Below are 26398 nucleotides of genomic sequence, written 5' to 3'. Positions count from 1 at the left end.
CTTAAACACAATAGAAATGTATTCTCTCATAGTTTTAGAGGCTAGAAGTTAGAAATGAAGGTGTTGGCAGAGCTGGGCTTCCTCCCAAGTCTCTAGGGGAAAGACCTTCTGCATCTTCTGGCTTCTGGTGGCTCTAGGTGTCCCTTGGCATATAGCAGCAAAAGTCCAATCTCTGCCTCTGTCGTCACATGGCCTCCTCTCTGTGTCCAAATCTCCCCCTTATTTCTCCTCTAAAGACACCAGTATTAGATTCGGAGCCCACCCTAAATCCAGGAAGATCTCATCCTGAGATCCTTAAGTTAGGATCCTTGAACATCTGCAAAGACTTTTTTTCCAAATAACTTCACCTTTACAGGTTCTGGGGGTCAGACTTGGACACAGCCTTTTTGGGGCCAACTACTCAAACCACTACGGGAGCAAAATGGCCCAAGAAGCGTGAAGATTTGAGTTGGACTTTTAAGGATGGGGAGAACCATGAGCAGAGGAATCAGAGGTGCAATTAGGCTGGATTTATTTTGGGGACAGTGACCCTATCTGTCTGAGTCTGGAGTACCGGATTTGTGTGCTCCAGTGGTGAGTGGCCAGGTCCTACAGGTCCTCAGAGCTACAGTGGCACGTGGCCTGGGTGAGACCAAGTTGAATAGGGTGGACAAGAGGGAGGCACTGTGAATTCTTGAGCAAGGAATGACATGGTAAAATTAGTGTATTTTGACAAGAATTGAGTTTTCAGGGAATCAGGTAACTGTGCGGTAGGTGGGCTGGAGGAGGGAGAAGTTGGTGGCAGTTTTTTGTACTAGTTTGGGTGCAAAACATTGAAGGTTTAGCACCTTAGGGAGACATTAAAGAAAAAGAGGGTGAAAGGAGAAGAAAGGAGCTAAAGAGCCTGTGTGAGACTGTGGTTAAAGCTTATACTGAATTCAGAGAAACTTCGGTTCAGAGGCCAGTCCTACCAGGTGCTAGGCATGTGACACTGCATATCCTGCGTGGCCTCCCTCAGCTTCAGCTTCTTCAGCTGTGAAACAGATGTAAACAATAATAGCAGCCAGGCGCAGTGGTTCACCCCTGTAATCCCAGCACTCCGGGAGGCTGAGGTGGCTGGATTGCTTGAGCTCAGGAGTCTGAGACCTGCCTGAGCAAGTACAAGACCTTATTTCTACTGAAATAAAAAAATACTAGCCGGGTGTTGTGGCAGGCACCTGTAGTACCAGCTACTTGGGAGGCTGAGGCAGGAGAACCACTTGAGCCCAGGAATTTGAGGTTGCTGTGAGCTATGACGCTATGGCACTTTACTGTCTCAAAAAATAAAATAAAATAAAATTAGAAAAACTAGCCAGGCATAGTGACATACACCTGTAGTGCCAGCGACTTGGGAGGCTGAGGCAAGAGGATTGTTCAAGCCCAAGAGTTTGTGGTTGCCGCGAGCTATGATGCCCTAGTATTATACCCAGGGCAACAAAGACTCTGCTCAAAAAATCAAAACAAAACAGTAACAGCACCTGCCTCCTAGGGAAGATTCAAAGAAATTGTCCAGATTAGGCTCATGGCCTGGCGCCAGCATTCAGTGACTCAAGATGCCCAGTGATAAAGTGGATGACTGGCTTCCTGAAGTCTCTATTTAGAAGTCTGCACTGGCAATGGGATCCCTGACAGAAACATAGTCATTAGAAAAAGAAACATGTTTATTTAATTGTTGCATACTGGGAAAGGAGAGGTCAGGGTAGAACTATTTCATCTTAAACAGAAGCACTTTGAAATTAAGGCAGTAGGAGATAGCCAAGTGGAGATATCTTAGGGACTTTGGGAAATAGGGAAATACAGGGGACAGGTAAGGATGGAAACTGGAACCTCAAGGTCTTATGTCTTCCAGCCCTGTAGGGCTTTAGCTTCCTTGAATACCTAAGCAGGATGGTAACAATGCCCAGGAAATCAAAGTGGGTGAGAGCAGGGGAGGTATGTGGTTTTGGAAAGAGGGTGGCCCCCCACACCCCTAAGCCCTGCTCCCGACTCCATTCATAACCCTGTCTCTGCATAGCAGGGGCTTCTTTCCACCACTTCTGCCCAAGGCTAAACACATCTTCCACTACCCTGGACTAACTGTCAATTAACATCATCCTTGTAGTTAAAGTTTTCTTTTCTTTTTTTTTTTGAGACAGAGTGTCACTATGTTGCCCTTGGTAGAGCACAGTGGCATCACAGCTCACAGCAACCTCAAACTCTTGGGCTCAAGCGGTTGTCTTGCTTCAGCCTCCCAAGTAGCTGGGACTATAGGCACCTGCCAGAATGCCCAGCTATTTTTTGGTTGTAGTTGTCATTGTTGTTTGGCAGGCCCGGGTTGGATTAGAACCTGCCAACTCCGGTGTATGTGACTGGTGCCCTAACGGCTGAGCAATAGGTGCCAAGCCATTAATCAAGTTTTCTTGAAAGCTGTGGCTTGAGGAGAAACACAAGGACAAAAGCGGAAGCCTCAGTGTTCCTAGAGTTGTTACTGGCATACAGCCTCTTCCTTACCATCACCCTCAGAACTTTCTCCTCTCCCTTGGGGTCCCATGACAGCACCCTTCCCTTTCACCTTCTCCCTTTAGAAAAACTCTCAGTGGCAACTAAAACTTGCCAGCATTTTACTATGCAAAATAATTTAGCACACCCCCAACCCCCAGCCCCCAGCCTCACTCCAGGTTAACAGAGGAAAGGTCTATAAGGATCTGTAATCAAGATGTGCACGAGTTCGTTCCCTGGCCAGCAGAACAAAGAAGGCTGAAACTGAAATTCGTTTTCCTGCTATTGTCTCTTACTGCATGCTTGGGGACCTTCTCTGTAGTGCCATCAGTCTTTCTAAACTGAAGAGGGCAGTAGAATATCTATAAGTCCCCACCACAGACCAATCCCCAGGGGCCAGACCATTGTTTTCTCCCCTTTGCAGAGATGTTGACTTGCAGATTTATTCCTATTGGGTCTGGCTGTGATGGCTTACTCTTTTTTTTTTTTTTTTGAGACAAAGTCTCACTATGTCGCCCTGGGTAGAGTGCTGTGGCATCACAGCTCACAGCAACCTCAAACTCTTGGGCTTAAGTGATTCTCTTGCCTCAGCCTCCAAAGTAGCTGGGACTGCAGGCACCTGCCACAACACCCGGCTATTTTTTGGTTGTAGTTGTCATTGTTGTTTGGCAGGCCTCGGCTGGGTTCAAACCCACCAGCTCTGGTGTATGTGGCTGGCGCCCTAGCCACTGAGCTACAGGCGCTGAGCCCTGTGATGGCTTACCCTTTTAGAGAAAATTAGCTACTCAAGAGGGAAGAAACTGAATCCTAGGGAATGCTCATATTTGTGGGCAAGGAAGAAAGAAAAGAACCAGTGATGAAAACAGAAAGAGCTTTTAGAGGCAGAGACCAAGACATTAAAGCAGGAGAACCTTGTTCAAGCAGCCCAGGGTAAGAGCCAGGGGCTGAAGGGGAGGTCCTTTACTTCTCTGAGTCTGAATTTGGTTTGCAGAATTGCACTGCTAATGAATAATGTTTGCAAAAGGCTTACAGAAGGCCCAGAACTTCATGGGCACCCCATCTCTCAGCCCAGTGCTGACTGGGGAAGGGCATCCGATCAGTGGGCAGCACTTAGAGATCAGTGTTGGTTCAGCACGGGGAGCTCTGGGGTGGGGGTGTGCAAGTGAATCTGGGAGCTGCCCCAGAGGCCTCAGGGAAAGGAGGCATTTCCTTAACACCGAACAAAGGAAGAAGATTCCTGCTGGGGCCCTCCTTTCCTCTTCCCAGCTCTGTGGGGGTATCATGTTCTGGCTCAGGCACCAATTTCCTCTTCCTTTCCTGGAGTCCTCCCCCTATGTGTCTCTCTTCTTATCCATCTGAGCTGAGAAAATCCTCCAGGGTTGTTGGAGAGGCTTTGGGATAGCAAGGGGGCACTTCGAATAGGCCCCCTAGTGCATGAGCTCCCCCATCCCCCGCCCCTTGCCCCTTAGGGTAAGGGGCATTGGCTGGTCCTCACAGAAACGCCCTCTGCCTTCCAGTTCTTTTCTCCCACACAGTAGTCTTATCCAGGGCATGCCAAACACAAGGCTGCTTTGGGGCCCTGTGGGGCAAAAGGGCAGGGTAGGGCACCTTGGAAGAATAAGCAGGCCACTCCAGCTGCTCACCCCATTTTTTTTTTTTTGCTTCACACTGAGCTGGGAGATGAGGCCAGGGTTAAGGGGAGTTAGGGCCTGGCCCTGGCCTGCTGGTTTCCTGCCCCCAGCACCACCCGGGGTCCAGCCCACAGACCAAGTCTTCCAAGGCTGCTAAGGACCCTCTCACCACCATCATTTACAAGATGAGTGACTGGAGAACCAGGGAGAGAGAACTAATGTCATCTTCCTATCCCTGTCCACACACTTCCCAGCATGGCTACCGTCCTGACCCAGCTGCCCTGGTATTTCTGCAGAGGCTTGGGGAAAGTCCAGGTGCCCCAGAGTTGCTGGATCATGTACCTCAAGCTGGGGAGAGATTCAACATATTAACAACTAGGGGTGGCGCCTGTGGCTCAAAAGAGTAGGGCACCGGCCCCATATGCTGGAGGTGGCGAGTTCAAGCCCAGCCCCAGCCAAAAACTGCAAAAAAAACCCCAAAGCATATTAACAACTAGGACAGCACAGGTATCAGCCAGTCGGAATGGAGGTCTGTGCAGGCAGTAGGACTAGAGGTTCTCTGCTGTGCCAGACGCCAGCTCTCTAGTTGCCAGATCACGGGAAGTGGGAAGGCCCAGGCACCAGCTGTGTCCTAGCCAGCATGGAGGCACGTCAATATCTTAACACTGATAATGCCGTGTCTATGAGTACTGATAATAGTGCTGCCCACAGCAGCCCCACTGCCTGCCTTTGCCAAGCCTCCACCTACCACCATACCTCCCCCTCCACAAGCTAATGTCCTTCAGAAACTCTTTACCCTTCAAGACTGCCCTTCAAAAGTGGTGCAGTTGCTGAACTAGGACTCAAAGGACAAGGCCTAGTCCCAGCTCTGCTTCTCTCTACCTATGTACACACGAGCAAGTCACTTCATCTCTTTAAGGCTAGTTTTCTCATCTGTAAAACGGGCTAATATCCATGCTTTCTACACCACAGGGCAATGGAGTATATTCAGTGACCACAGACATGGGAAGGTGCTTTGAAAACCACTTCTCCAATGGCACTACTTAATTCTGATGGTGCCTGGTATGAAAACATTGAGGGAGGAAAACAGACAATACAATGTGTTCTCTTCTCATCCTTCTAGGGACAGTGTTGCTTTTATCCCTCTGAAGGGAAAGCCTGCATCTGCCCACTCTGCCCTCCTTTCCTCCCAGATTCAGGGCAGAGGCCCGGGTGGTAGGAGAGGGAAGCTTTTTTTTTTTTGTAGAGACAGAGTCTCACTTTATGGCCCTTAGTAGAGTGCCGTGGCATCACACGGCTCACAGCAACCTCCAACTCCTGGGCTTCAGCAATTCTCTTGCCTCAGCCTCCTGAGTAGCTGGGACTACAGGCGCCCGCCACAATGCCCAGCTATTTTTTGGTTGCAGTTCAGCCAGGGCCGGGTTTGAACCCGCCACCCTCGGTATATGGGGCCGGTGCCTTACCGACTGAGCCACAGGCGCCGCCCGAGAGGGAAGCTTTTGAAGGAGCAACCTGAGGGCCCAGTACAAACTCGGAGCATTACACCACCTTCACTACCAATCAGGGAAGGTTTCCTGAAGGAGGGGGAGATCTGATAGAGAGTTGCCAAGGGATCATGAGTAGGAGGAAGAAGAGTATAGGTAGGAAAAGGGGCATTCTGTCCACCCCACCCAGCCCCAACACCAGCTCTAGAGTTTGGTGTCACCAAATCCTGGCACTACCCAACTTTCTTTTTTTAAGAAGTATGCCTCAGGGAGTTACTTACCCTCCATTTCTCAGCAGTAAAATAGAGGTAAACAAGCTAATATATGTAAGCACTTAAGCTGGTGCCTAGCATACAGCAAGTGCTCAATAAATAAGGGCTCTTACTAATGAAAGTTTCACCACCCCAGGCCACCCTACAGAGGCTGAAGGCAGAGGAGTACGTCCAACAGAAGAGGGAGCTCCTGGCCCTCTATCGGGACCGGGACAGGGAGTCCCCCAGCACCAGGCCCTCCACACCTTCCCTGGAGGGCTCTCAGAGCAGCGCAGAGGGAAGGTAAGACCTACATGAACCACTAGGTCTCCTAAAGTAGGGGGACCCCAGGCAGGGAGGAGGAGAGGAAGGACGCAAGAGGCTGAGAAGTGGTACTACTAGGCTGTAGTGGGAACACTACAAAGTGGGAACACTTGGGAACACACAAAGGAACACAGGCTGCAGGTTGGTAGCAGCCTCGTGAAGGGGTACGTGGCATACCCTAGAGGGGAATGTGTGACCTTTCTGATGAGCTGACTAGAGAGGGAAGGCGGGTATGGACATGCAGAATGTCAGTGCTGCCAGGATCCAGCTAGTCCAGACCGCTGAAGGGTGAGACGTTCATAGAGCATAACACAGCTGCTTAGCAGGATGGTTAAGGAGAAAAGGGGAATAACCTCAGGAACCACTCAGCAAATGCCCACCCACCTACTTGATACAAGGTCCTGGACCAGGTGCTGTGGATAAAATGTCTTAGAGACAGCCTGCGCTCTTCTAGGAGCTTGCAGCCTAGCCACCCAGATGAGAACAACACAGAGCAATGTAAAGGAGATACAGAGGAGACTTTTCGGACTTGAACTTGAAGCATATGACTGACTACTTGTTGTTCATTGTAGGACTTCTGCGCTCTCAGCCATCATCCCCCACCTAGTGGTGACCGAAGACACGGATGAAGATGCTCCCTCTGTACCAGACGATACCTCAGACTCTGGCTATGGCACTCTGATCCCAGGCTCCCCCAAGAGGTCCCACTCCCCTTTGAGCCGTCTACGACAGAGGGCCCTTCGGCGGGACCCTCGCCTCACCTTCTCCACCCTGGACCTGCGAGATGTTCCTTTGCGCCCCCAGCCTCCTGACCCCCAAGCTCTTCAACGCCGAAGTGCCCCTGAACTGCCAGACGGGATCCGAAGAGGGGACAGTCTTCCCAGGGGAGACCCACCAACCTGGTCTGAGGAAGAAGATGGGACATCGATGGGCAGGAATGTGGTGGTGGAAACCCTGCACCGGGCCCGACTTCGGGGGCAGCTACCCTGTTCCCCAGTCCACACTGACTCTGCTGGGGAGAGCCCCTGGGAGTCCTCAGGGGACGAGGAAGAAGAGGGGCCTCTTTTCCTGGGACCTGACCGCACTGCCTCTCCCCATCACCTGCGGGCTGAGGACATGCTCAGAGAGATCCGGGAGGAGCTGGCTAGCCAAAGGATCGAGGGTGCCCCAGACCCTGGAGACAACAGGCCTCGGAAGCTAACTCGGGCCCAACTGCGGAGGATGCGGGGGCGCCACATCATACAACTGGACACCCCCCTGTCCACATCGTAAGTGCTGAAGGGAAGTTGGCAAGGGAGGGGAAAAGGGGGAGGCCTGTTTAGGGGGCAGTACGGAAAGAGGACAATGCCAGACACAGCAGGGGTGGAGGTAGGGAAGGACCCTCAGCCTCTCTCCCTCATTGCCATTAACCTTGACCTAACACTTACCTCCTATCTTTTCAGAGAGGTATGAGGAACACTAAGGACCTCTGGCATTTCTCCCAGAGGAAATCTACCCACAAGAGTGCTGGTCACCACCCCTACCCTGGACTCTACCTCAAGGACCATATTTTCCAATAAGAAGCCTGGCCCAGGCACCTTGCCTCCTTTTCTGGGGGACTTCGAGGGTCAAGAACTGTAAATTCATGTACCATAGACACCCCCGAGCCCTATATAAAGTTATGGATAAAAGGGACTGCCTAGTAGGCATGGGATGAGGGTGAGAAGGAGAAATTTGTTTCCAGGAGTCACCTCTGTCAGCTGGCATGTTGGTGGTGGGCTACCTGCCTTAGCTCAGGGCTCTTCCCATCCCACCTGTGAGGATGCCAGCCTCTGCCGCAGCCTCCCATGGACAGACCACTCCCTCAGTAGCGGAGCTTTAATTTCAGAGTTTTAGTGTATTTACAAAAGTCCACAGATCCAGCTGGGGCCCCCACTGTTCCATGCTTGCCCCTGCCTTGGAACAGTTCGGCATGCTCTGTGCTTGTCCAGGCAGGGAGCAAATGGGTGCCAAGCTTCTATTAGTGTAACATATCTGCTTATCTACTGTGAAAGAGGCTCGGGGACCAACCAGAGGCCCCTGAGCAGCTTTGCTGGGCCCAAAATGGGCATGAGGCAGGCCGGGCGTGGTGGATCACACCTGTAATCCCAGCACTCTGGGAGGCTGAGGTGGGCAGACGGCTTAAACTCATGAGTTTGAGACCAACCTGAGCAAGAGCCAGACCCAGTCTCTACTAAAACTGAGGCAAGAAGATCGCTTGAACCCAAGAGTTTGAGGTTGCTGTAAGCTGTGATACTATGGTACTCTATCCAGGGCGACAGAGTGAAACTCTGTCCAAAAAAAAAAAAAAAAAAGCATAAGGCATACTGCCCGCATCCCTGAACCCACTCCTCTGGTTGCTGCTACAGCAGCCTCTCCTGAGCACAAGTGCATCGCCGTGCAGCGCAGTGCACCTCTCTCCTGCGCACATCCCACTGACTCTCGGCGGTTCTCAGGCAGCTGACAAAGCTGTATACACAGGGGGGAGCACCAAGTGAGCGGGAGCCGGCTAGTGCTGGCCCTACTGGACTCTTCCTCTCCAGAAAAAAAACTCAGGACCAGGGGCGTCAGGCAAGACCGTCCTTCTGGCCGGCCGCGGGGGCGTGGCCTTATCGAGGGAGGCGGGGAGCGGACAAGAGGGAGGAGGGGCCGCGCAGCGCCTCTTCGATGTCCTCCAGGCAGCCAAGCAGGTCCATGTCGCCAAGCACGCGGCCCAGCAGCTCCAGCGTGGCCTCGCGCCGAGGAGTGCGCCGCCGCCAAGCCTCCAGCATGCTGTAGTGCGCTTCGCGCAGGCAGCGCCCGTTCTGTATTTCCAGCCGTTCGATTTCGTGTTCGCTCAGCCCCAGGCGCCGCACGAACTCCTTCCAGCGCGACGGGGGCACGCCGTCCACCACCGCGTACAGCGTGGCAGGGTCGGCTGCGGGATAAGCGCGGCGGTCAGCCTCGGGCGGCGGCCCTACCCGCATCCCCACCCTTTATTCTGCTCCCGGTCCGGTGCGCGCAGCTCCGCCAGCGCCCCACCCCCAGCTCCTCCACGCACGGAACTCACTGTCTGAGCGTGTGGTATGGGCACTGTCCTCCGACTTCTGAAGAGGGGTGGGACTGAAGGTGGATGCCAGGGCCGTGGTGAGGATGGGCTCAGCCCCCAGGTGGGGTGGGGCCACCTCTCTGGGGGATGTCATGGCTGTGTAGTTGCAACTGGGGGTGAAGGTGGAGGTGTGGGTGAAGGTGGGGCAGGAGATAGGACTGAAGCCCGGGCTGGGGCTGAAGCCCGGAGTGGGACTGAATCCTGGGCTGGGGCTGGGGCTGAAGCCTGGAGTGGGATTGAAGCCCGGAGCTGAGGCTAGAGGCTTGGTAGTAATTCCTTCAAGCTCTCCCTGAAAGAAAGAAACCACAGCATTAGTGGGGAAATGGAAAAATAGCCCCAGACTCTTTATTCTGGATGGGAGCTTAAGAGGAATCTGGGTTTAAGGGTTTAAGGGGAATTTGGGGAGTCCCAGGAGTATAAGGTGATTCCAGGAGACGGGTATTACAAGATTATAAAGAACAGGCAGGGCGGGGGTTGGGGACAGAAGGACAGTGCCTGGCTTCATCTTACCTCTTTTTCAGGTGTTCGTTTCCCACAAACTGCAGGGCAGGGAGAGAATAAAAGCAAAGCATCATAAATTTCACTTCCCTTCTCAGCCCTGGTGCTTAGTATTGGGGCTGGCAGTGGGGACTTGTGGTGACATGCCTCAGGGCCTATATGGCCCCAGGGACTAGAGAACTATTCATGCAGCATGACTTTTCACCAGCTGTCCAGTCCATCTCCTGCCCACAGGGTCCTCAGCAGAAAACTAAGGGGACATGCCCCACCTCCCTCCACAAATATTCATCTCACCCACCCACCTCCTCCCATGTCCCCACCAGCACCCTTTGTCCTCCCAGAGGCCCCACTCACCAATGGAGTAGAGCTTGGGCTTCCACCTCTGGTAGCGGCACATTAAACTGATGAAGAGGAGGGACAAAAGGCAAAGACCAAAGAAGATCACCAGAGGCAGCAGCACTGAGGTGTCTGGAGACCAAGCAGATGGCAGTCAGAGGACAGGGGTGGGTGGGTGGAGGGAAAGGGTGTGAGGGAGGGCATCAGCGGGCATGGGCACAGGTCGTTTCTCCTCACCTGGGTTTGAGGGGCTGTTAACAGGTTTACTTTCAATTTGGCACAACTTCAGACACTCTGAGTTTTTCTTACAGCTAAAAAGAAGAGATGGCATTGATGAATAGAGGCCTCATCATTGGAGGAACACAGAAAAAAACAGATTGTCCGACATCCTTTGCTTTACAAATGATTTTGCTGTCTCTCATTATAATGAAATTGACCCTATCTCAGGTACTGATGCAGAAGAGAAAGAAACACAGAATCATTTAATTATAGAATTGGAAGGGCTGTGTAGAAAAGGCTGTGTAGAAAAAAGTTAAAAGTAGTTAGGGTCAATGTATAAATTCCAGCCCATTCATTAGCTAGCATATGGGCTCACCAATTAACCTATAAGCCTCAGTTTTCTCTTATAACAGTAAGATGATTATGCCTGACATAGTAAACATTCCATAAATGGTAGCTGTCTTGAATTATGTTATCATTGTTCTACTAATGAGAATCCTATGGCAAAGAGGTTAAAGAGCTGTTTCCCAAATCACACTGATAGTAACAGCACCTGACTTTGGGGAAGGGTCAAACATAGATCTGAAATTTTTAAAAATATATCACTAGGGATAGCCAGAGAGCACTCTGGAACCAGCTCATCTTCCTGTGTTGGGAGCTACACTAGGCAGTATGAAGGGATGAGAAGTATATAGGGGAAGGGGTGTTGAAAGGACCCAGAGAAGGTGAGCTCTCAGCAGCAATCTAAAAGCAGGCAGGGGCACTTTTGCAGACCTCCCAAGTTCATGAAGAGAACCACATGGAATGGATGTAGAAATGAGGCGAGGCGCAGTGGCTCACTCCTGTAATCCTAGCACTTCTGGGAGGCCGAGGCTGGTGGATTGCCCCAGCTCACAAATTCAAGACTGGCCTGAGCAAAAGCAAGACCCTGCCTCTAAAAATAGCCAGGGGTTGTGGTGGGCACCTGTAGTCCCAGCTACCTGGGAGGCTGAGGCAGGAGAATTGCTTGAGCCCAAAAACTTGAGGTTTCTGTGAGCTATGATGACAGAGCGCTCTACTGAGGGCAACAAAGTGAGACAGAGTCAAAAAAAAGAGAAGAGGACGAACAAATGAAGCTTAGTGAAAAAAATAGAAGCTTTGTGTCAGACACTTTTGCAGGTATTTTTTGTGATTCTCACAATTTCACCAAATGAATGTCACTATCCTTACTTTAAAAGCAAATATTATAAGGCTCAGAGATGTTGAAGAACTTGCCCAAGATCATACAGTGGCTAGGCTGGGCTTTAAAATTTAAACCCAGGTCATTTCAATTCTGAATGCCCTCGGAGGTTTTTCTTTGCAACTGAGTGTGCAAGAACAGCCTGTGTGGAGCCAGAAGCAGTGAGAAGCTGGTCAAAGGGGCTGTGAGAAAATAACCATATTGCATCCAACCTCAGATGCCATCAGTAATAAAAGACACCATTGTTCACATATCATACAGATACCCACAAAGATGCCAATTAAACCATGATGCATCATCAATTGTTGGAAGATGCTCTCTGATTTCAGAGGTGTGAAAGTGTGTGTCCTAGAATCAATGGACTATTAGACCCTGTGGCCCAAGAATCTAAATACCTAATTAGAAAGACTGCAAGTCTTTGGGGTATGAATTTCAGTTCCCAAAGACTTCTTGAGATCTGAGGAACAAGGGGAGGGGAACGAAGTGTGTTTTGGGGTTTTTTGTTCTGTTTTGTTTTGTTTTTTTGAGACAGGGTCTCACTCTGTCACTATAGGTAGAGTGTCATGGCATCATCATAGTTCACAGCAACCTCAAACTCTTGGTTGGGCTCAAGTGATCCTCCTGCCTCAGCTTCCCTGGTAGCTGGGACTGCAGGCGTCCACCATAACACCTGACTGGCTTTCCTATTTTTTGTAGAGACAGGGTGTCCTCTTGCTTAAGGGCTAGTCTCTAACTCCTGAGCTTATAGGCACGAGCCACCTGGTGCTACTGACTGTCTAGTATCTTAATGAAGTGTCTTCCACACTCTGGGGTGTTTCCTTTGCCCTGTTCTTGCCTACAACTGCCTAATCCCACTGTGTAGTCCCCATCCAATGCCCAGAAGATGGTAGAGATACTCACTCACTACAGGGGACACAATCGTTTCCTCTTAGAAAGTACCCGAAGTGGCAGGTGCACACAGTGTTCTGTTTCTCCTGGCCTGGGAAGAAAAGAGCAGCCCAGCTAAAGGAGGTGTGCCCTGCACCCCAGGGCTGAGGAAGTAAGGGGCAGGGTGGGGACAGGAATGGGAAGGAAAGGGATTACTGCCCCCATGGAGGAGGAGACCCTCCCGAGAGATGGGCCACCCTGGGGTGAAGCGAGGGCTTGGTGGGACAGCTGTGCTCACAGGGGTGAACCACAGTGCCATTGAGGCAGGGTTTGCAGTCGAAGCACTGGAAAAGGTTTTCACTCCAGTAATGTCGGTACTGGTTCTTCCTGCAGCCACACATGGTGTCCCGGTCCACAGTGCAAGGGGAGATCTCCACCTGGCCCATTTCTGGGGAAGAGGGTGATGGAGTATGAGTCCTGTGCACCCCTTTCCATATTTGCTATACCTACCTTGTCCCTGCATCTCCTCCCATAGGTGTGTTTTTGTCTATAGCACACACCCATGCGCACTGTCCACCCCCACACATGCTGATTTGCATGCTCTCACACATAGGCAGGCACACACCCCTTAAGACCCACCTGACTCCAGACTACGCACACTCACCATTTCGGCACTTGGAGCAGCTGAGGCACTGTCTGAGGTGGTTCTCTGAAGCAGTGAAGGAGCCATTTTCACACTCCCTGCAGTCTGTTTCCCGCCCTGGGGATGGGCAATCTCTGTATAGGTAGGTTCCTGTGAACCGGACAGCAGGGCTAGGCTCAGGAGAGTGCTTAGGGAAGGAGCCCCACACTGCAAAGAACAGCCAGAGCCAATCCCCTAAGCCTCTAGGAGAGGAAGGAGAGAGAAAATCTGAGCCTGAGAGAGGCTGAAAAGTAAGGAAACAACATCTGGAAAAAGCAAAGGGAGAGTCACGGCTTGTAACTCTGGATATTCACTATCTCCACTTGCTCCTACCTTTGTGGCACTTGGTACAGCAAATGGTATTATTTTCAGGGTGGCTGTATTTTCCCTGGGGGCACAGATTATCTCTCTTCTCCCGGTCCCCAAGTAGAGGCACCAGTCCAATGACCTCTGAGGGGTGTATTACCACCAGCAGAGCCAGGAGCACCTGGGAAAGAATCAGATAGAGGGGACACCATCAAGAGAGCCCAGAGGCAGCAGAGCTAAAACTTCCCCAGGTTACGTCCTTCATCAGCGAAATGCTCTCCTCAGGCTACCCCTACTCACTGATGTTAAGAGTCCCTCCCTGAAACTTAGACAGTTGGCACCCTGTGATCTGGGGCTCACCTATCTACTTGTCCTGTGTGCTAATTTTTGTTCCTTCAACTCAAGGCTAGTAGGTCCCAGGCCTGGGCTGCATTGGTCCTTATTCTGAGTTCCCCACAGCAGCTAACAGTAGTGGATGGTCAAGGTATATTTCTTTTTTTTTTTTGGTTTTTGGCCGGGGCTGGGTTTGAACCCGCCACCTCCGGCATATGGGACCGGCGCCCTACTCCTTGAGCCACAGGCGCCACCCAGGTATATTTCTTTAGGAACTGGCAGGTCACTTTAATTATGGCCCTTTCTTCCAACACGCAGAGTTGGAGCAGGCAGAGTTTCTCCATCTGAGTGCTGGGTTCACAGTGTGTTCTCTTCACACTAGGATCTATTCACTCCCCTGGATTGGGTTATACCACTAAAAACCTTTCTGGAAAATTCAGATTGGGGTGGAGGTGAGTGAGGTTCCTGTGGACACCATTCCTGGGAGTGGGAAGGAGCAAAAGGAAGAGTTTCTTTACACGTTTGTATCAAACCTTACTCAGGATCCTGCCCTCACACTCTGTGCCCCATCCCTTTCCACCATGGAATTTACACAGACACCAGAGGTTGGCAGGGACAGATGGGGAAGGAAGTAAAATGAAGCATTCGTGTGTGTGGGATGGGGTAGGTGGGTGACAAAGTTGAGATGAGGTCAGGACAGGGCAGAGGCAGGATAGGTCAACCTGGTTGAGGCTTATGATCTAGTTCAAATGACGTTCAAGGTCAGAGTTGAGGCTGTGCATGGGAGTCCTGAAGCTCTCCGCAACCCAGGGCATTCTGGAGGCATGTTTTACAGCCTCAGGCCAAACCCACAGCAGCTAAATGGCTTGCCCTGTTCTGGCTTCACACTGGGAAAGCAAAGCCAGGAGTCAGTATTTAGCTCCAACTCAGACTTTGCTCTTTGATTTCTATCAGCTTCATTTCTGGTTTTCCCTGAGCCATTTTGTTTTCCCCTGCTATAAAAGCCACTTTATGGAAAGATAGAATTTCCTCAAAGTATGTTCAACATTGGGGAGCAATAGACTAATCAGATCACTGAAACCTCAGCTCAGGAAAGGAAGACCAGGCCGCCCACAGCCACCCAGCCTCACCAACACATTTCAGGGACAGGCAGGCTGGTCTCACCCTGTCACCCGCTGAGAGCTGCGCAGGTGCAGAAACCCCAGCTTCTGCCACAAATGTGGGAAGCCGCTCGCACAATAATCAGCAGCCCCCCACCCCCCACACTGTCTGAGGGCAGCGACCTTCTTTAGCCCACACCAGCTAACACTGTGCCATATCCCACACATACACACACACAACAGAGGACTGGGGCTTCCAGGCAACAAGATGATTTGGGGTGATTATGGGAAGGACATCCCAATCCTGAAAGTGTGGTTCCTTTCCCAGAAGAACTCGGAGCACCTAAGGTCATTGGCACTTTGAATCCCCTCCAGGGGGCTTGGAGTAAAGCCAACAAGGAGAGGCACAGTCAGGAAGAACTGGGGAGGTTCCAGTCCCAGGACAGCCTTGGAGGGAGCTTATCAGGGGCCTCTGACCAGTGAGGGACAAGCCTCCCTGCTGGAAGGAGGTGAGGAGAAAAGCTTTCTCTGACCACATGGTCCCTTCCATCTCCAGCACTTTGGGGGTTAAGTCAGATCCCGGAAAGGGAAATCTTTTCCCAGCAGCTCCACCCCAGTGACTCAGGCCAGAGGGAGGGAGATCTGGGGAGGGGAGAGGGAACTAGCACCTTCCCCAGCTCCTCAAGGGTCATGAGTCAGCAGAAAGGCAAAAGGGATCAGCCCGCAGTGGGACCCTGTCTGATCCCTACCTCCCTTCTGTGGGCTAATCCTTCCCTCCATCCTCCCTTCAGAGCCCCCTTTAAAGAGCCAGGCCAAGAACATGAGCCCCTGTCCCACTTGGCCCACATATTTCGGGAAATGCCTCCTTTTCCCTACTCCATCCCAAAGGGAAGCCTCCCTCAACCCGGCTTCCGCCCAACAAGTCCGTACCCACCCCTCCCTAAGGGCCCCTCAGCTCCTCCTGCCCTCTCCCCCCCCCCCCCCCAGCATCCTTCCTTTAGAACACCCTGGCTCCTCCTCCTGGTTCAGCAAGTCTCCCAGGGCTAAACCCTTCTCTGGGCTCTCCCTCCAGTCCCCAGCACTCCCCAGTTCCAGCAGGAAGCAAACCAAGGCCACCCTCCCACCCTGGGTTCACCACATTCCCACAGCCTGGCTGGTTTGAGTGCCTCCCTGGGGTCTGCAGACAATCCTTAGGAAATAAGGGCCAGTTCTGGGTCTCCACAGCTCCTCCCCCAAGCCTACTGACAGGACAGGAAAAGCTCAGGAGCCCTGAACACCCATTTCCAGGAATGAGAGAGCAGGCAAGAGGGATGTCACATGGGCCCAGCACTGTTTCCCAGGCCTCTCATGGCCCATAGAGTACTCCAGGCCAGCCCTGTCTGACCCTTAAGAGCCAGGGTTCTCAGGCCCCCCAACAGTGGGAGGGAGGGAGGCAGGGAGCCCAGTCTTGGCACCTGCATCATGCAGCAAACTAGCAGAAACAGGAGGTAAGCTCTGGAGTCCAGACCCCAGCCTGGAGCAGATGAAGGGCAGGAAGCCAGGGAGAGACAGTTGAGGGGGTGGCACAGCACCCCTGCAACTCCCCCACAGCTTCCGCCAGGGGAGGCTTTAAAGTGTGACTTCCTGTACTGAGGCTGCAGAGTGGGGTGGAGAAGCCTAGACAGACCCTGTGGTCTGACCTGTGGTCTGTCCTGACCTAGCCACCTCACAGGGACCCACTTAGTTGGTCCCTGCATTAAGACATTTTCTAAGTTAAAATGCGTTTGCTCATTTAATGTCCAGATCTTGGGAGAGCTCAGGACAGCCTCTTCTCAAGGGCCCAGCTGAGTCCCCATCCCCTTCCATGAAGCCCTTGAATGGTGATGCACTTTCCCCCAAGCTCATGAGACGCTCAGCCCCCTGTGAACTGGAATGAAATGAATTGACCCTATCTACTTTTGGTTCTTATCATAATATGGTTATTTTGGGTGAGTAGATAGGATCTCTCCAAGTTGACCATGAACCCTATGAGATGAGAGATTAGAGAGTGCCTTGGCCTGACAGTGTCTTAATTCTCTCCTGATATTCTCCCAACACCCAGAACCAGGCCTCCAAATTCAAAAGAGCAAATAAATTAGCTGGGAATGGTGTTAAACCCAGCTACTCTGGAGGCTGAGTCAGGAGCTGCTTGAGTCCAGGAGTCCTTGCTACAGCAAACTATGATGGCACCTGAGAAAAGCCACTGCACTGCAGCTTGGTCTACATAGTGAGAACCTACCTCTTAAAAAATTGTATATGGGGGCGGCGCCTGTGGCTCAGTCGGTAAGGCGCCGGCCCCATATGCCGAGGGTGGCGGGTTCGAACCCAGCCCCGGCCAAACTGCAACCAAAAAATAGCCAGGTGTTGTGGCGGGCGCCTGTAGTCCCAGCTACTTGGGAGGCTGAGGCAAGAGAATCGCTTAAGCCCAGGAGTTGGAGGTTGCTGTGAGCTGTGTGAGGCCATGGCACTCTACTGAGGGCCATAAAGTGAGACTCTGTCTCTACAAAAAAAAAAAGAAAAAATTGTATATGGGCAAGTGCGGTGACTCACGCCTATAATCTTAGCACTCTGGTAGGCCAAGGTGGGCTGATCACTTGAGCTCAGGAGTTCTACACCAGCCTGAGCAAGAGTGAGACCCTGTCTCTACTAAAAATAGAAAAAACTGGGTGGCGCCTGTGGCTCAAAGGGGTAGGGTGCCAGCCCCATATGCCGGAGGTGGCGGGTTCAAACCCAGCCCTGGCCAAAAACTGCAAAAAAAATAAAATAGAAAAAACTGAGACAAGAGGATCTCTGGAACCCAAGAGTTTGAGGTTGCTGTGAGCTATGATGACACCACAGCACTCTACCCAGGGTGACAGAATAAGACTCTGTCTCAAAAAAAAAAAAAAAGTACATAATTTGATTGATTGATTGATCTAATGACTGATCTGCCTTCCATTCCAGTGGAAGCCAATGATTCCTTTTTTTTTTTTTTTCTTTTTTTTGTGGTTTTTTCGGCCGGGGCTGGGTTTGAACCCGCCACCTCTGGCATATGGGACCGGCGCCCTACTCCCTGAGCCACAGGCGCCCAAGCCAATGCTTCCTAATGAGGGAGGTGGGGAGACGGCTTCCCCCACCAGCACACCCCAAGCAATACATTTATCTCCAAAGTTTTTTTTTTTTTTCCTTTTTTGAAACAGTCTCACTTTGTCACCCTTGGTAGAGTGCCATGACGTCATAGCTCACAGCAACCTCAAACTCTTCGGCTCAAGTGATTCTCTTGAACTACAGGCACCCACCACAACACCTGGCTATTTTTAGAGACAGGGTCTCACTCTTGCTCAGGCTGGTCTCAAATTCCTGACCTCAAGCAATCCACCCGCCTCAGCCTCCCAGAGTGCTAAGATTACAAGCGTGAGCCACTGCGCCTGGCCCAGAGAAGAGTTTTCAAATTATCTCCTCCCACCTCCCCTCACACATGCATGTACATGTACACACACACACACACACACACACACGCCCTTTCTGAAGATTCTGACGTGTGCGCCTGTCCTTTGGAGATCCACTGAGGAGCAAAGGCACCCCATGGGGGTACAAGGCAGAATGCAGTGTAGAGCTTCCGCTGTGGCCTGGCAGATACACACTTCCACAAGGCTACCCCCCCTTAGCATGTCCCAAACAGAATTCATCAATCTCCTCACCCGGGCAAATATTGCACCACCAACGTCTAAGCATCTACACCAAGACCTTTTCTCCCTTTAATTGCTTTACTTTTTCATATTGAAAAATCCACACCAAAGCATATCATTTTTTTAAGGTAGGATTTTGCTGTGTTGTGCAGACTGGTCTCAAATTCCTGGGCTCAAGCAATCCTCCTGCCTCAGCCTCCAGAGTAGCTGAGACTACAGGTTTGAGCCACAGAGCCTGGCTCAATCCCAAGACTTTTGCCACCTTCTCTCCTGTCTGCCCATTCATCTTGCCAGTTCTTCTCCTGTGATCTCTCAGCCCTCTCTATGTCCCTGCACTACCTCACACCTGCAATATTGCAACTATCTTCCAGACTCCTGTTCTGGTTCATCCTACATACTTTCTTATCTGCATTCAGGCTTCGACTTGTACACACAGGTTTGTGAGTCTTCCTCTCCATCTCCAGGGCCTGACTTCAAACATCATTTCCATGGGTAAAGGAAATGACCTGAATGAGCACTTATAGAAATACCTCATTTCTATTCTGGACACAATCTGGGGGCCGTCTGAGAATAATTTCTGAATGAATGAATTCCTCTACCTGGGACCATATTCAAGAGTCTTTCTCCATCTCTTCCTCCAACATCTTTCAAATTTTCCCACTCCCTTTTCTTTTCTATTTTTTTTTTTTTGAGACAGAGTTTTACCCAGTTATAGCATAGCAGTGTCATAACTCACTGCAACCTCAAACTCCTAGGCTCAAGCAATCCTCCTGCCTCAGCCTCCCGAGTAGTTCCACATCACAACACTCCACTGATTTTTCTATTTTTAGTAGAGACAGGGTCTCACTCTTGGTCAGGCTGGTCTTAAACTCCTGACCTCAAGGGATCCACCTGCCTTAGCCTCCCAGAGTGCTAAGATTACAGGCGTGAGCCACCACATTCGGCCCATTCCCATTTCTTTTTTTTTTTTTTTTGTAGAGACAGGGTCTCACTTTATGGCCCTCGGTAGAGTGCCGTGGCCTCACACAGCTCACAGCAACCTCCAGCTCCTGGGCTGAAGCGATTCTCTTGCCTCAGCCTCCCGAGCAGCTGGGACTACAGGCGCCTGCCACAACGCCCAACTATTTTTTGGTTGCAGTTCAGCTGGGGCCAGGTTTGAAGCCACCACCCTCGGTATATGGGGCCGGCGCCTTATCAACTGAGCCACAGGCGCCACCCCCCATTCCCATTTCTTAAGTGTTCCTCAACATGGTCCTTCCACTTGAGCTAAGGTGTTCAGTTTCCTGCCACCCACACTGGTCCAAATCTCATCTCTGATTCCTCTCCTCTTGCTCAAACCAGTCTCTAGACTCTTCTGCCTTCCTCCTTTCTAGATGCCCTGCCAGGCAGTGACTTCAGATGTCAGCTCCAAATCTACTTTTCTACGAAGCTTTCCCTTCCTCAATCTGACCTCGTTCCTTATTTCATTGAACAAATAGTTAAAGGGCACAGTCTATGTGCCAGGTCCCTTACGGGTGCTGGGAATGCCGAGATGGATAACACAGAGCTCATGCTCTTAAGAGCTCTTATTTGGATCAGTGACAATCATTTGTAGGCCCTACGATCTCTAAGATCTATGCAGGGAATGCTCTAGCTAAGGTCACCTGAGAAGACAGCAGGGGAAACACCTGCATTTCCTGAAAATGAACACTGGAGCTGATATCTATTATTCTCCAGGACACCACATCACAGGGGTGTTTTGGTTTGGTTTTTTGTATGTTTGTTTTGCGGGGGTTGTTTGTTTGTTTGAGACAAGGTCTTGCTCTGTTGCCCAGGCTAACGTGCAGTGGCAGTATCACAGCTCACAGCAACCTCATACTCCTGGGCTTAAGAGATCCTCCTGTCTCAAGCCTACCGAGTAGCTGATACTTCAGGTGCACACCACCTCATCTGGCTAATTTTTCTACTTTTAGTAGACATGGGATCTCACTTTTGCTCAGACCAGTCTTGAAGTCCTGAGCTCAAGGGATCCTCCTGCCTTGGCCTCCCAGAGGGCTAGGATTAGAGGCATGAACCACCATGCCTGGCTCAAAATGCATTTGTAAATATTTTCCTCCAGATTGTTCTGAAATCATGTTTTGCTATATGATCTCTTGGTTCCTAGACGGTAAGCTCTTTGAGAGCAGCAAAATTCTGTTTGCTTTGTCACACTCTCTGTGACAAAGCAAACAGAATTCTTCCCTACTCTCCCCACCACCTCTCATTTACACACACACACACACACACACACACACACACACACACACACACACACACAGTGTACTTGGTATTGCCTATTGGTGAGTGAGAAGTTGAAAGCTCCTGGACAGCCTTATCCAGACAGTGCATTCCTCGTGTTCACCCCTTCCCCCAGCTCCAGGCCAGGTTCTGTCCCTTAGAAGTCATGTCCACACTTTTTGGGGGCGGGACACAACTACAAGAAGGACTCTACCTAACAAATTGAAAAATTCTGACCTGGTTACTTGTACCCTCACAATAACCTGAAATAAATAAATAAGTAAATAAATAAATAAATCCATATATAAGAAGAAAAAAAGAAGTTGAAGTCATATTTTCACCTAGGCTGAAGCACCTCAGTCCCCAGGCTTGTTCCTTTGCCCAGTTCAGGCTACCTTTACCCCCTATTTCCCAAACACAGGTAGCCACCCCATTTTTACTCCTATAACTACCACTAACAACAATATAAAAGTTAAATATTTACTGAGCGCTCTCTATTTGCTATGCCCTATTCCCCTACAGGACTATAAAGTCTGAGCAGGGGTCTTGCTCATTGCCGTAATCCCAGCACGTAACAGTGTCTAGCCCGGAATCAGTACTTAATAAACTGAATGAATACTTAACATGTATCAATCTATTTAATCTTCAGGACAACATGAAGGCTTGTGACTATAACATCCATTTTAGAGATAAAGAAATAAAGGCATGGAAGGATTGTATAACCTATTCAAGTCAACGCAGCTATTACACAAGGGAACCAGGGCTTGAATCCAGGTGATCTGCTCCCAAAGTGGAAACAGAGGTCTCAGGTGGCAGGGCAGCTGGGTGGTGGGAAGGAGAGGAGGTGGGGCTGGGAGCCAGGAGTTGAGAGAAGAGTGAGACCATAACAGACAGACAGAGGGGCTGCCTGAGGACTGACAGGCCAGATGTATGGGACTGGAACACGGAGAGAGGAGGCATGAGGGGACTAGAGAGAAAGGGTTTCAAGAAGGAGGCTCTGAGGAGTCTGAGACATCTGGGGCAACTGCTGAGAAGAAAGGAGTGGTGCGGAGAGGGCATAGCCATTGTGGCCAACGCAGGTGGGGGAACCTGACCCCATCCAAGTAGATGGGCCTAGAGTGTCTGGACGGATGATTCCAGGACACGAAGGAAGATCAAGGAAACACTGAAACAAGGCTGAAGCCAGAGAAAGGACATTTTCCAGTGACGAAAACAACTTTCTAACAACTTCCCCAAACAGAGCTGTAGAATAAGAAACTAAGGAATCCATGTTTAGATGGTTGGGGTGGGGGTGCTAGAGGACAGGCAGAGGGACATTGACCAGGTGGGGTGACACTAGCTCCCTAGCAAGGGTCACACTCAAGAAGCTACCTGCCTAGCAGCAGGGCCAGAAGCAAAAGGGAGAAGAAGGCACCCAGGCACACGGCCTGGGCCCCAGGGTAGTGGGGACTCTTTCTACTCAGTCGCCCTGTCCCCATCCACTCCCAAATACCTCCACCACATAGCATCCCAAGCCGACCCACCAACTCACTCCTCTCCTGGACTCAAATTCCCCTCTTCACAAGCTGTCTAGCTCTCACCCCTCCATACGAAGCCTCACCTCCCCACAGCCCAGTACACCCCTCCAGCCCGCAGGCCAGGGGACAGATGGCTGAATCGACTGGCTCCCAGAAGCCTCACCTTCCCTCTGCCACTGCTTTCTTTGCCCCCCCAAATCTGTCCTGAGCATAGGGCCTGTCGCTGTCCCCACATCACAGATTCCGCTCCCCCAACCCCCAGCAAACTTCCATGGCTGTCAGGGGCCAGGGCTTCCTTTTACTGTCTCCCTTTCAAACTCCCCCCCACCGCCCCCGCCCTGGCAAAGCCTCTTCTCTAAGAAGCAGATGAATGGGGAAACCCAAGCTGGCAGCGGCTAGTGGGGCCATACAGGCCTGAGGCTGGCGCCAAGGCCAGGCCAGGCAGGGGAGTCACAGTCCCCTCGGGGGCCCACTCCACCAGGTGGCATCTTGCCACCAGCCTACTTTTCCTTTGTTTCTGTACTCACCAGTGGCAGCAGCAGGTCAGGCACAGTGGAGGGGCCCATGTCCCGCCAGCTGTGGCCTCTCACTCCCCCATCTGGGCTCGGGGTAGGGTCAGCAGTGGTGGTGGCGTCCTGGGAAGCCCAGGTCTGTCCAGGACGTCCCAAGTGCCTTGGGTTGGGGAGTTGAGGGTTGAGATTTAGGCGCGGAGATCACAGCCCAGTCCCAGTGACCTTGCACCCCAAAGGCCAGAACTGGAGCCTGGGTTTGGAGTACTCTGAGAAAGTTAAAGCAGAGAAGAGAAAAGAGGTGGGAGGGGAAGAGAGACTAGCAGAGGCGATGTTGCAACAGGAAGAACCGGAGGAGGAGGGCAGAGAGGCGGGCAGGAGGAGGGGGCCAAGGTATTTTAACTCTCTGTAGCCCAGTCAGAGGCACAGGAGTCCAGAGCCAGCTGCCTGTGCCCCAAACCCACTAATCTGACATCCAGCCAAGCACCACATTGCAGCAAGTCCCCTGCCCGCTCCCCTATCACTGGCCTTGCCCACATGGAGCAGCAATGGAAAGAGATCCAGAGTTTTGGAGTCAAAATTACTGGGTTCCAGTTCAGACTCCACTTTTCAGCTGAGAAGTCTTGGACACATAATCTAACCTTTCTGCTTTCCGATTTGCAAAATGGAGATTACCTGTCTGGGGACGGGGGTACTATAAGGATTTATGAGATAGGACAGACAAGTCTCTGCACGACAAGAACTCAGTATTTCTTAGTAACCCTTCCCTTTATACCAGAGTTCTCTGCTGGCCCCCTAATCTTCCACTTTCTTGGGAATTTACTTGTCCAACCGAAGCCTCAGAATAAGTCCTAAGCCTGTCTGCCCTGTCCACACCTCCCCTCACCTGGCTTTCATATAGTTTCTGCCTGGCTGGGTTCCCAGCTGCTAAGCCTGACTGTGGGACATCAGACAACCTCTCTCTCTCTTTATTTTTATTTTTTTTGGGGGGGGACAGTCTCACTTTGTTGCCAACAGTAGACTGCCATGGTGTCATAGCTCACAGCAACCTCAAATTCTTGGGCTTAAATGATTCACTTGCCTCAGCCTCCTAAGTAGCTGGGACTACAGGTGTCTGCCACAGCGCCTGGCTATTTTTAGAGATGGGGGTCTCGCTCTGGTGCAGGCTGGTCTCGAATTCGTGAGCTCAGGTAATCCACCGGCCTTGGCCTCCCAGAGTGCTAAGATTATAGGCCAGGCATGAGCCACCTCCCACCGCATCCTCCCTCATTTAGTAAACGGGGGGAGGGAGGATAACAATTTCTCCCCACCTGCACTGGGAAAGTGATGCCATGAGGATCAATGAGACTGCACTGATGAAAATGCTTTGGAAATAAAAACATCTTCATCAGATATTACTAGTACATTCCCATTGTCCTTGTCCCAAGTATTCTTTTTTTTGGAGACAGAGCCTCAAGCTGTCACACTGGGTAGAGTGTGGTGGCATCACAGCTCACAGCAACCTCCACCTCCTGGGCTTAGGCGATTCTCCTGCCTCTGCTTCCCAAGTAGCTGGGACCACAGGTGCCTACCACAACGCCTGGTTATTTTTTGGTTGCAGCTGTCATTGTTGTTTGGCAGGCCCAGGCTGGATTCGAACCTGCCAACTCAGGTGTATGTGGCTGGTACCTTAACCGCTTGAGCCACAGGTGCCAAGCCATGTCCCAAGTATTCTGATGCATCAATCAGAACTGACTTTAGAGATGGCCTACAAGCCCCTTGTTTTTTTGTTTTTGAGACAGAGTCCCACTATGTCACCCTGGTAGAGTACTGTATCATCACAGCTCACAGCAACCTCAAACTCTTGGACTTAAGCAATTCTCTTGCCTTAGCCTCCCAAGTAGCTGGGACTATAGTTGTCCACCATAATGCCTGGCTATTTTTTGGTTGTAGTTGTCATTATTGTTTGGTAGGCCCGGGCTGGGTTTGAACCCACCAGCTCTGGTGTATGTGGCTGGCATCCTAGCTGCTGAGCTACAGATGCCAAGACAAGCCCCTTGTTTTACAGATAGGAGAAGGTCTGAGGCCCAGACATATACATGTGCAGGAGGCAGACCCAGCAGAAAACCCCAGACTCTCGGCTTCTAGTCCAAGAGCTCCTTGGGCTGTGAGGGATGCACCACCTCTGTTTCTCTGTCCCTTTGGGTTAGACCTCACACCCTGGCTCTGGATGCGTTATGCCATCCCCATTCATAAGGGACATCTCCCAAGAGAATCCTACAAGAGCACAACATTCATTCATACCTTCTGGGTGCAATGACCTTCCCTATACCCAGCCCAGCCGGGGGCCTCCAGCAACTGAGGCTGCTAGAAATGCAGGGAGATCAAAAGTGGAGGGCCTCCGGCTTTCTGACTTGGAATCAAAGCTCTTCACTCCTTCTGCCTTGGAGCTGGACTCCCAGCCCCAAGTCCACCCTCTCTGGCTTTTCCCAGTCTCCCCTCTGTAATCCTGAGGGCAGAGCACCTATAGATGAGAATGGAGGTCAGGTGCCCACCCATCCCAGCTCTGCTCCATACCCCCTTCCCAGCACTGAGCTTCTGGAGAACTGCAGGCCTAACGCTGGACTCACAGAGGAAGGAACTCACTGCCAACACTGGGAGGCCCCAGCCTCAGCAGGAGCAGACCAAAAGCAGGGCTCTTGAAGAAGCAGGGAATAAAGGAGAATAAAGTGCAAATTTCCAACATGAAGTACAGGACAGCCTCAGGCTCCTCATCTGAAGAAGGGGACATGTGCCAGTACCCCTCACAGAGATGGTTTGATGACTAAATGCATATATTATGAACCAAGTGTTTGCCATATATGAAGCATTCAACAAATGGTAGCAATGTTAGTTGTAGTGTATTAATAACAACTTCAACATCCTATTTTTAACGTTACAAGGAATTTCTAATAGTCCATGCAAACTGCCAAAGCCATACACATAGCCTGACACTAAAGGAGAATGTTTTTCAATATTTAAGATAAGTGTTTACTCGATAAGTTTTAAGCTTTGAGACATGTAATTCTAAATTATTCAATAAAATTCAGTTTTTTTGAAAAAGAAAACATGTTGAGAAGTGGGTGAATACGCAAAGCTAACTAGTTTCCAAGAGGAGGTGAGAATGAGATCATCATCTCCCCAGGGGTAGAAAAACTCCTGGTGAGGATTAGCGCCTGTGGCTCAAGGAGTAGGGCGCTGGCCCCATATATCAGAGGAGGGAGGTTCAAATCCGGCCCGGCCAAAAACTGCAACAAAACAAAAAAGAAAGAAAGAAGGAAAAACTCCTGGTGAAAGAGAAGGGGAGAGATGGAGAACAGGAGAGGGGCAGACTAGGGGTGACAGAATTGGCTCTTAGGATTTGGGAGGCAAAAGGTGAAGGAAAGAGCTTCAAACAGTGGTGACCTTCCTCCCCCACCACATCTCACACAGGTGCATTCCCCAACACACACACACACACACACACTCACATACACATACACAGGCATGCACTTAACCCAAAGGCACACTGGACTCCAAGTTCAGGTGACATGAGTTCTAGCACAAACCATGGCATTCAG

General features: G+C 51.0%; 2 protein-coding genes across 9 annotated transcripts in view; one reads left to right on the top strand and one right to left on the bottom strand.

Annotated features, from left to right (window-relative positions):
• Positions 1-26398, top strand: part of PLEKHG6 (pleckstrin homology and RhoGEF domain containing G6) — a 158918-nt gene that overhangs the window by 11350 nt on the left and 121170 nt on the right. For 6 of the 8 annotated variants that reach the window (XM_053557807.1, XM_053557806.1, XM_053557804.1 and 3 more), the window contains 3 exons: positions 6020-6165; positions 6759-7454; positions 7629-7884. In XM_053557807.1, coding sequence (XP_053413782.1) covers positions 6020-6165; positions 6759-7454; positions 7629-7638 — 852 coding nt within the window. In that variant the 3' untranslated portion in view covers positions 7639-7884. Of the gene's footprint in view, positions 1-355; positions 5982-6019; positions 6166-6758; positions 7455-7628; positions 7885-26398 lie in introns of those variants that run through there. The other 2 variants (XR_008373475.1, XM_053557809.1) reach the window with 2 other exon arrangements.
• TNFRSF1A (TNF receptor superfamily member 1A) lies at positions 8029-23170 on the bottom strand. Its single transcript, XM_053557816.1, has 10 exons — positions 22839-23170; positions 13447-13600; positions 13096-13224; positions 12730-12879; positions 12465-12543; positions 10364-10437; positions 10145-10258; positions 9803-9831; positions 9254-9581; positions 8029-9121 (listed from the first exon to the last, which is right to left on the bottom strand). Exons 1-10 carry the CDS (start codon positions 22875-22877, stop codon positions 8814-8816), a joined length of 1404 nt encoding a protein of 467 aa, XP_053413791.1. The 5' UTR covers positions 22878-23170; the 3' UTR covers positions 8029-8813.

Source organism: Nycticebus coucang, chromosome 12, assembly GCF_027406575.1.
Source record: "Nycticebus coucang isolate mNycCou1 chromosome 12, mNycCou1.pri, whole genome shotgun sequence".
In the NCBI taxonomy this organism is placed as follows: domain Eukaryota; kingdom Metazoa; phylum Chordata; class Mammalia; order Primates; family Lorisidae; genus Nycticebus; species Nycticebus coucang.
Note: the sequence above shows the minus strand (reverse complement) of the source record. Positions and strands in the feature narration are given on the sequence as shown.

Excerpts from the sequence above, each read along its gene's own strand:
- TNFRSF1A (XM_053557816.1), bottom strand. The coding sequence starts at position 22,877 with ATGGGCCCCTCCACTGTGCCTGACCTGCTGCTGCCACTG. Across the intron at positions 12,880-13,095 it reads CTGCTCCAAGTGCCGAAATG|AAATGGGCCAGGTGGAGATC; the intron begins GTGAGTGTGCGT and ends CCTCTTCCCCAG. Across the intron at positions 9,832-10,144 it reads GCCCAAGCTCTACTCCATTG|TTTGTGGGAAACGAACACCT; the intron begins GTGAGTGGGGCC and ends CCTGCCCTGCAG.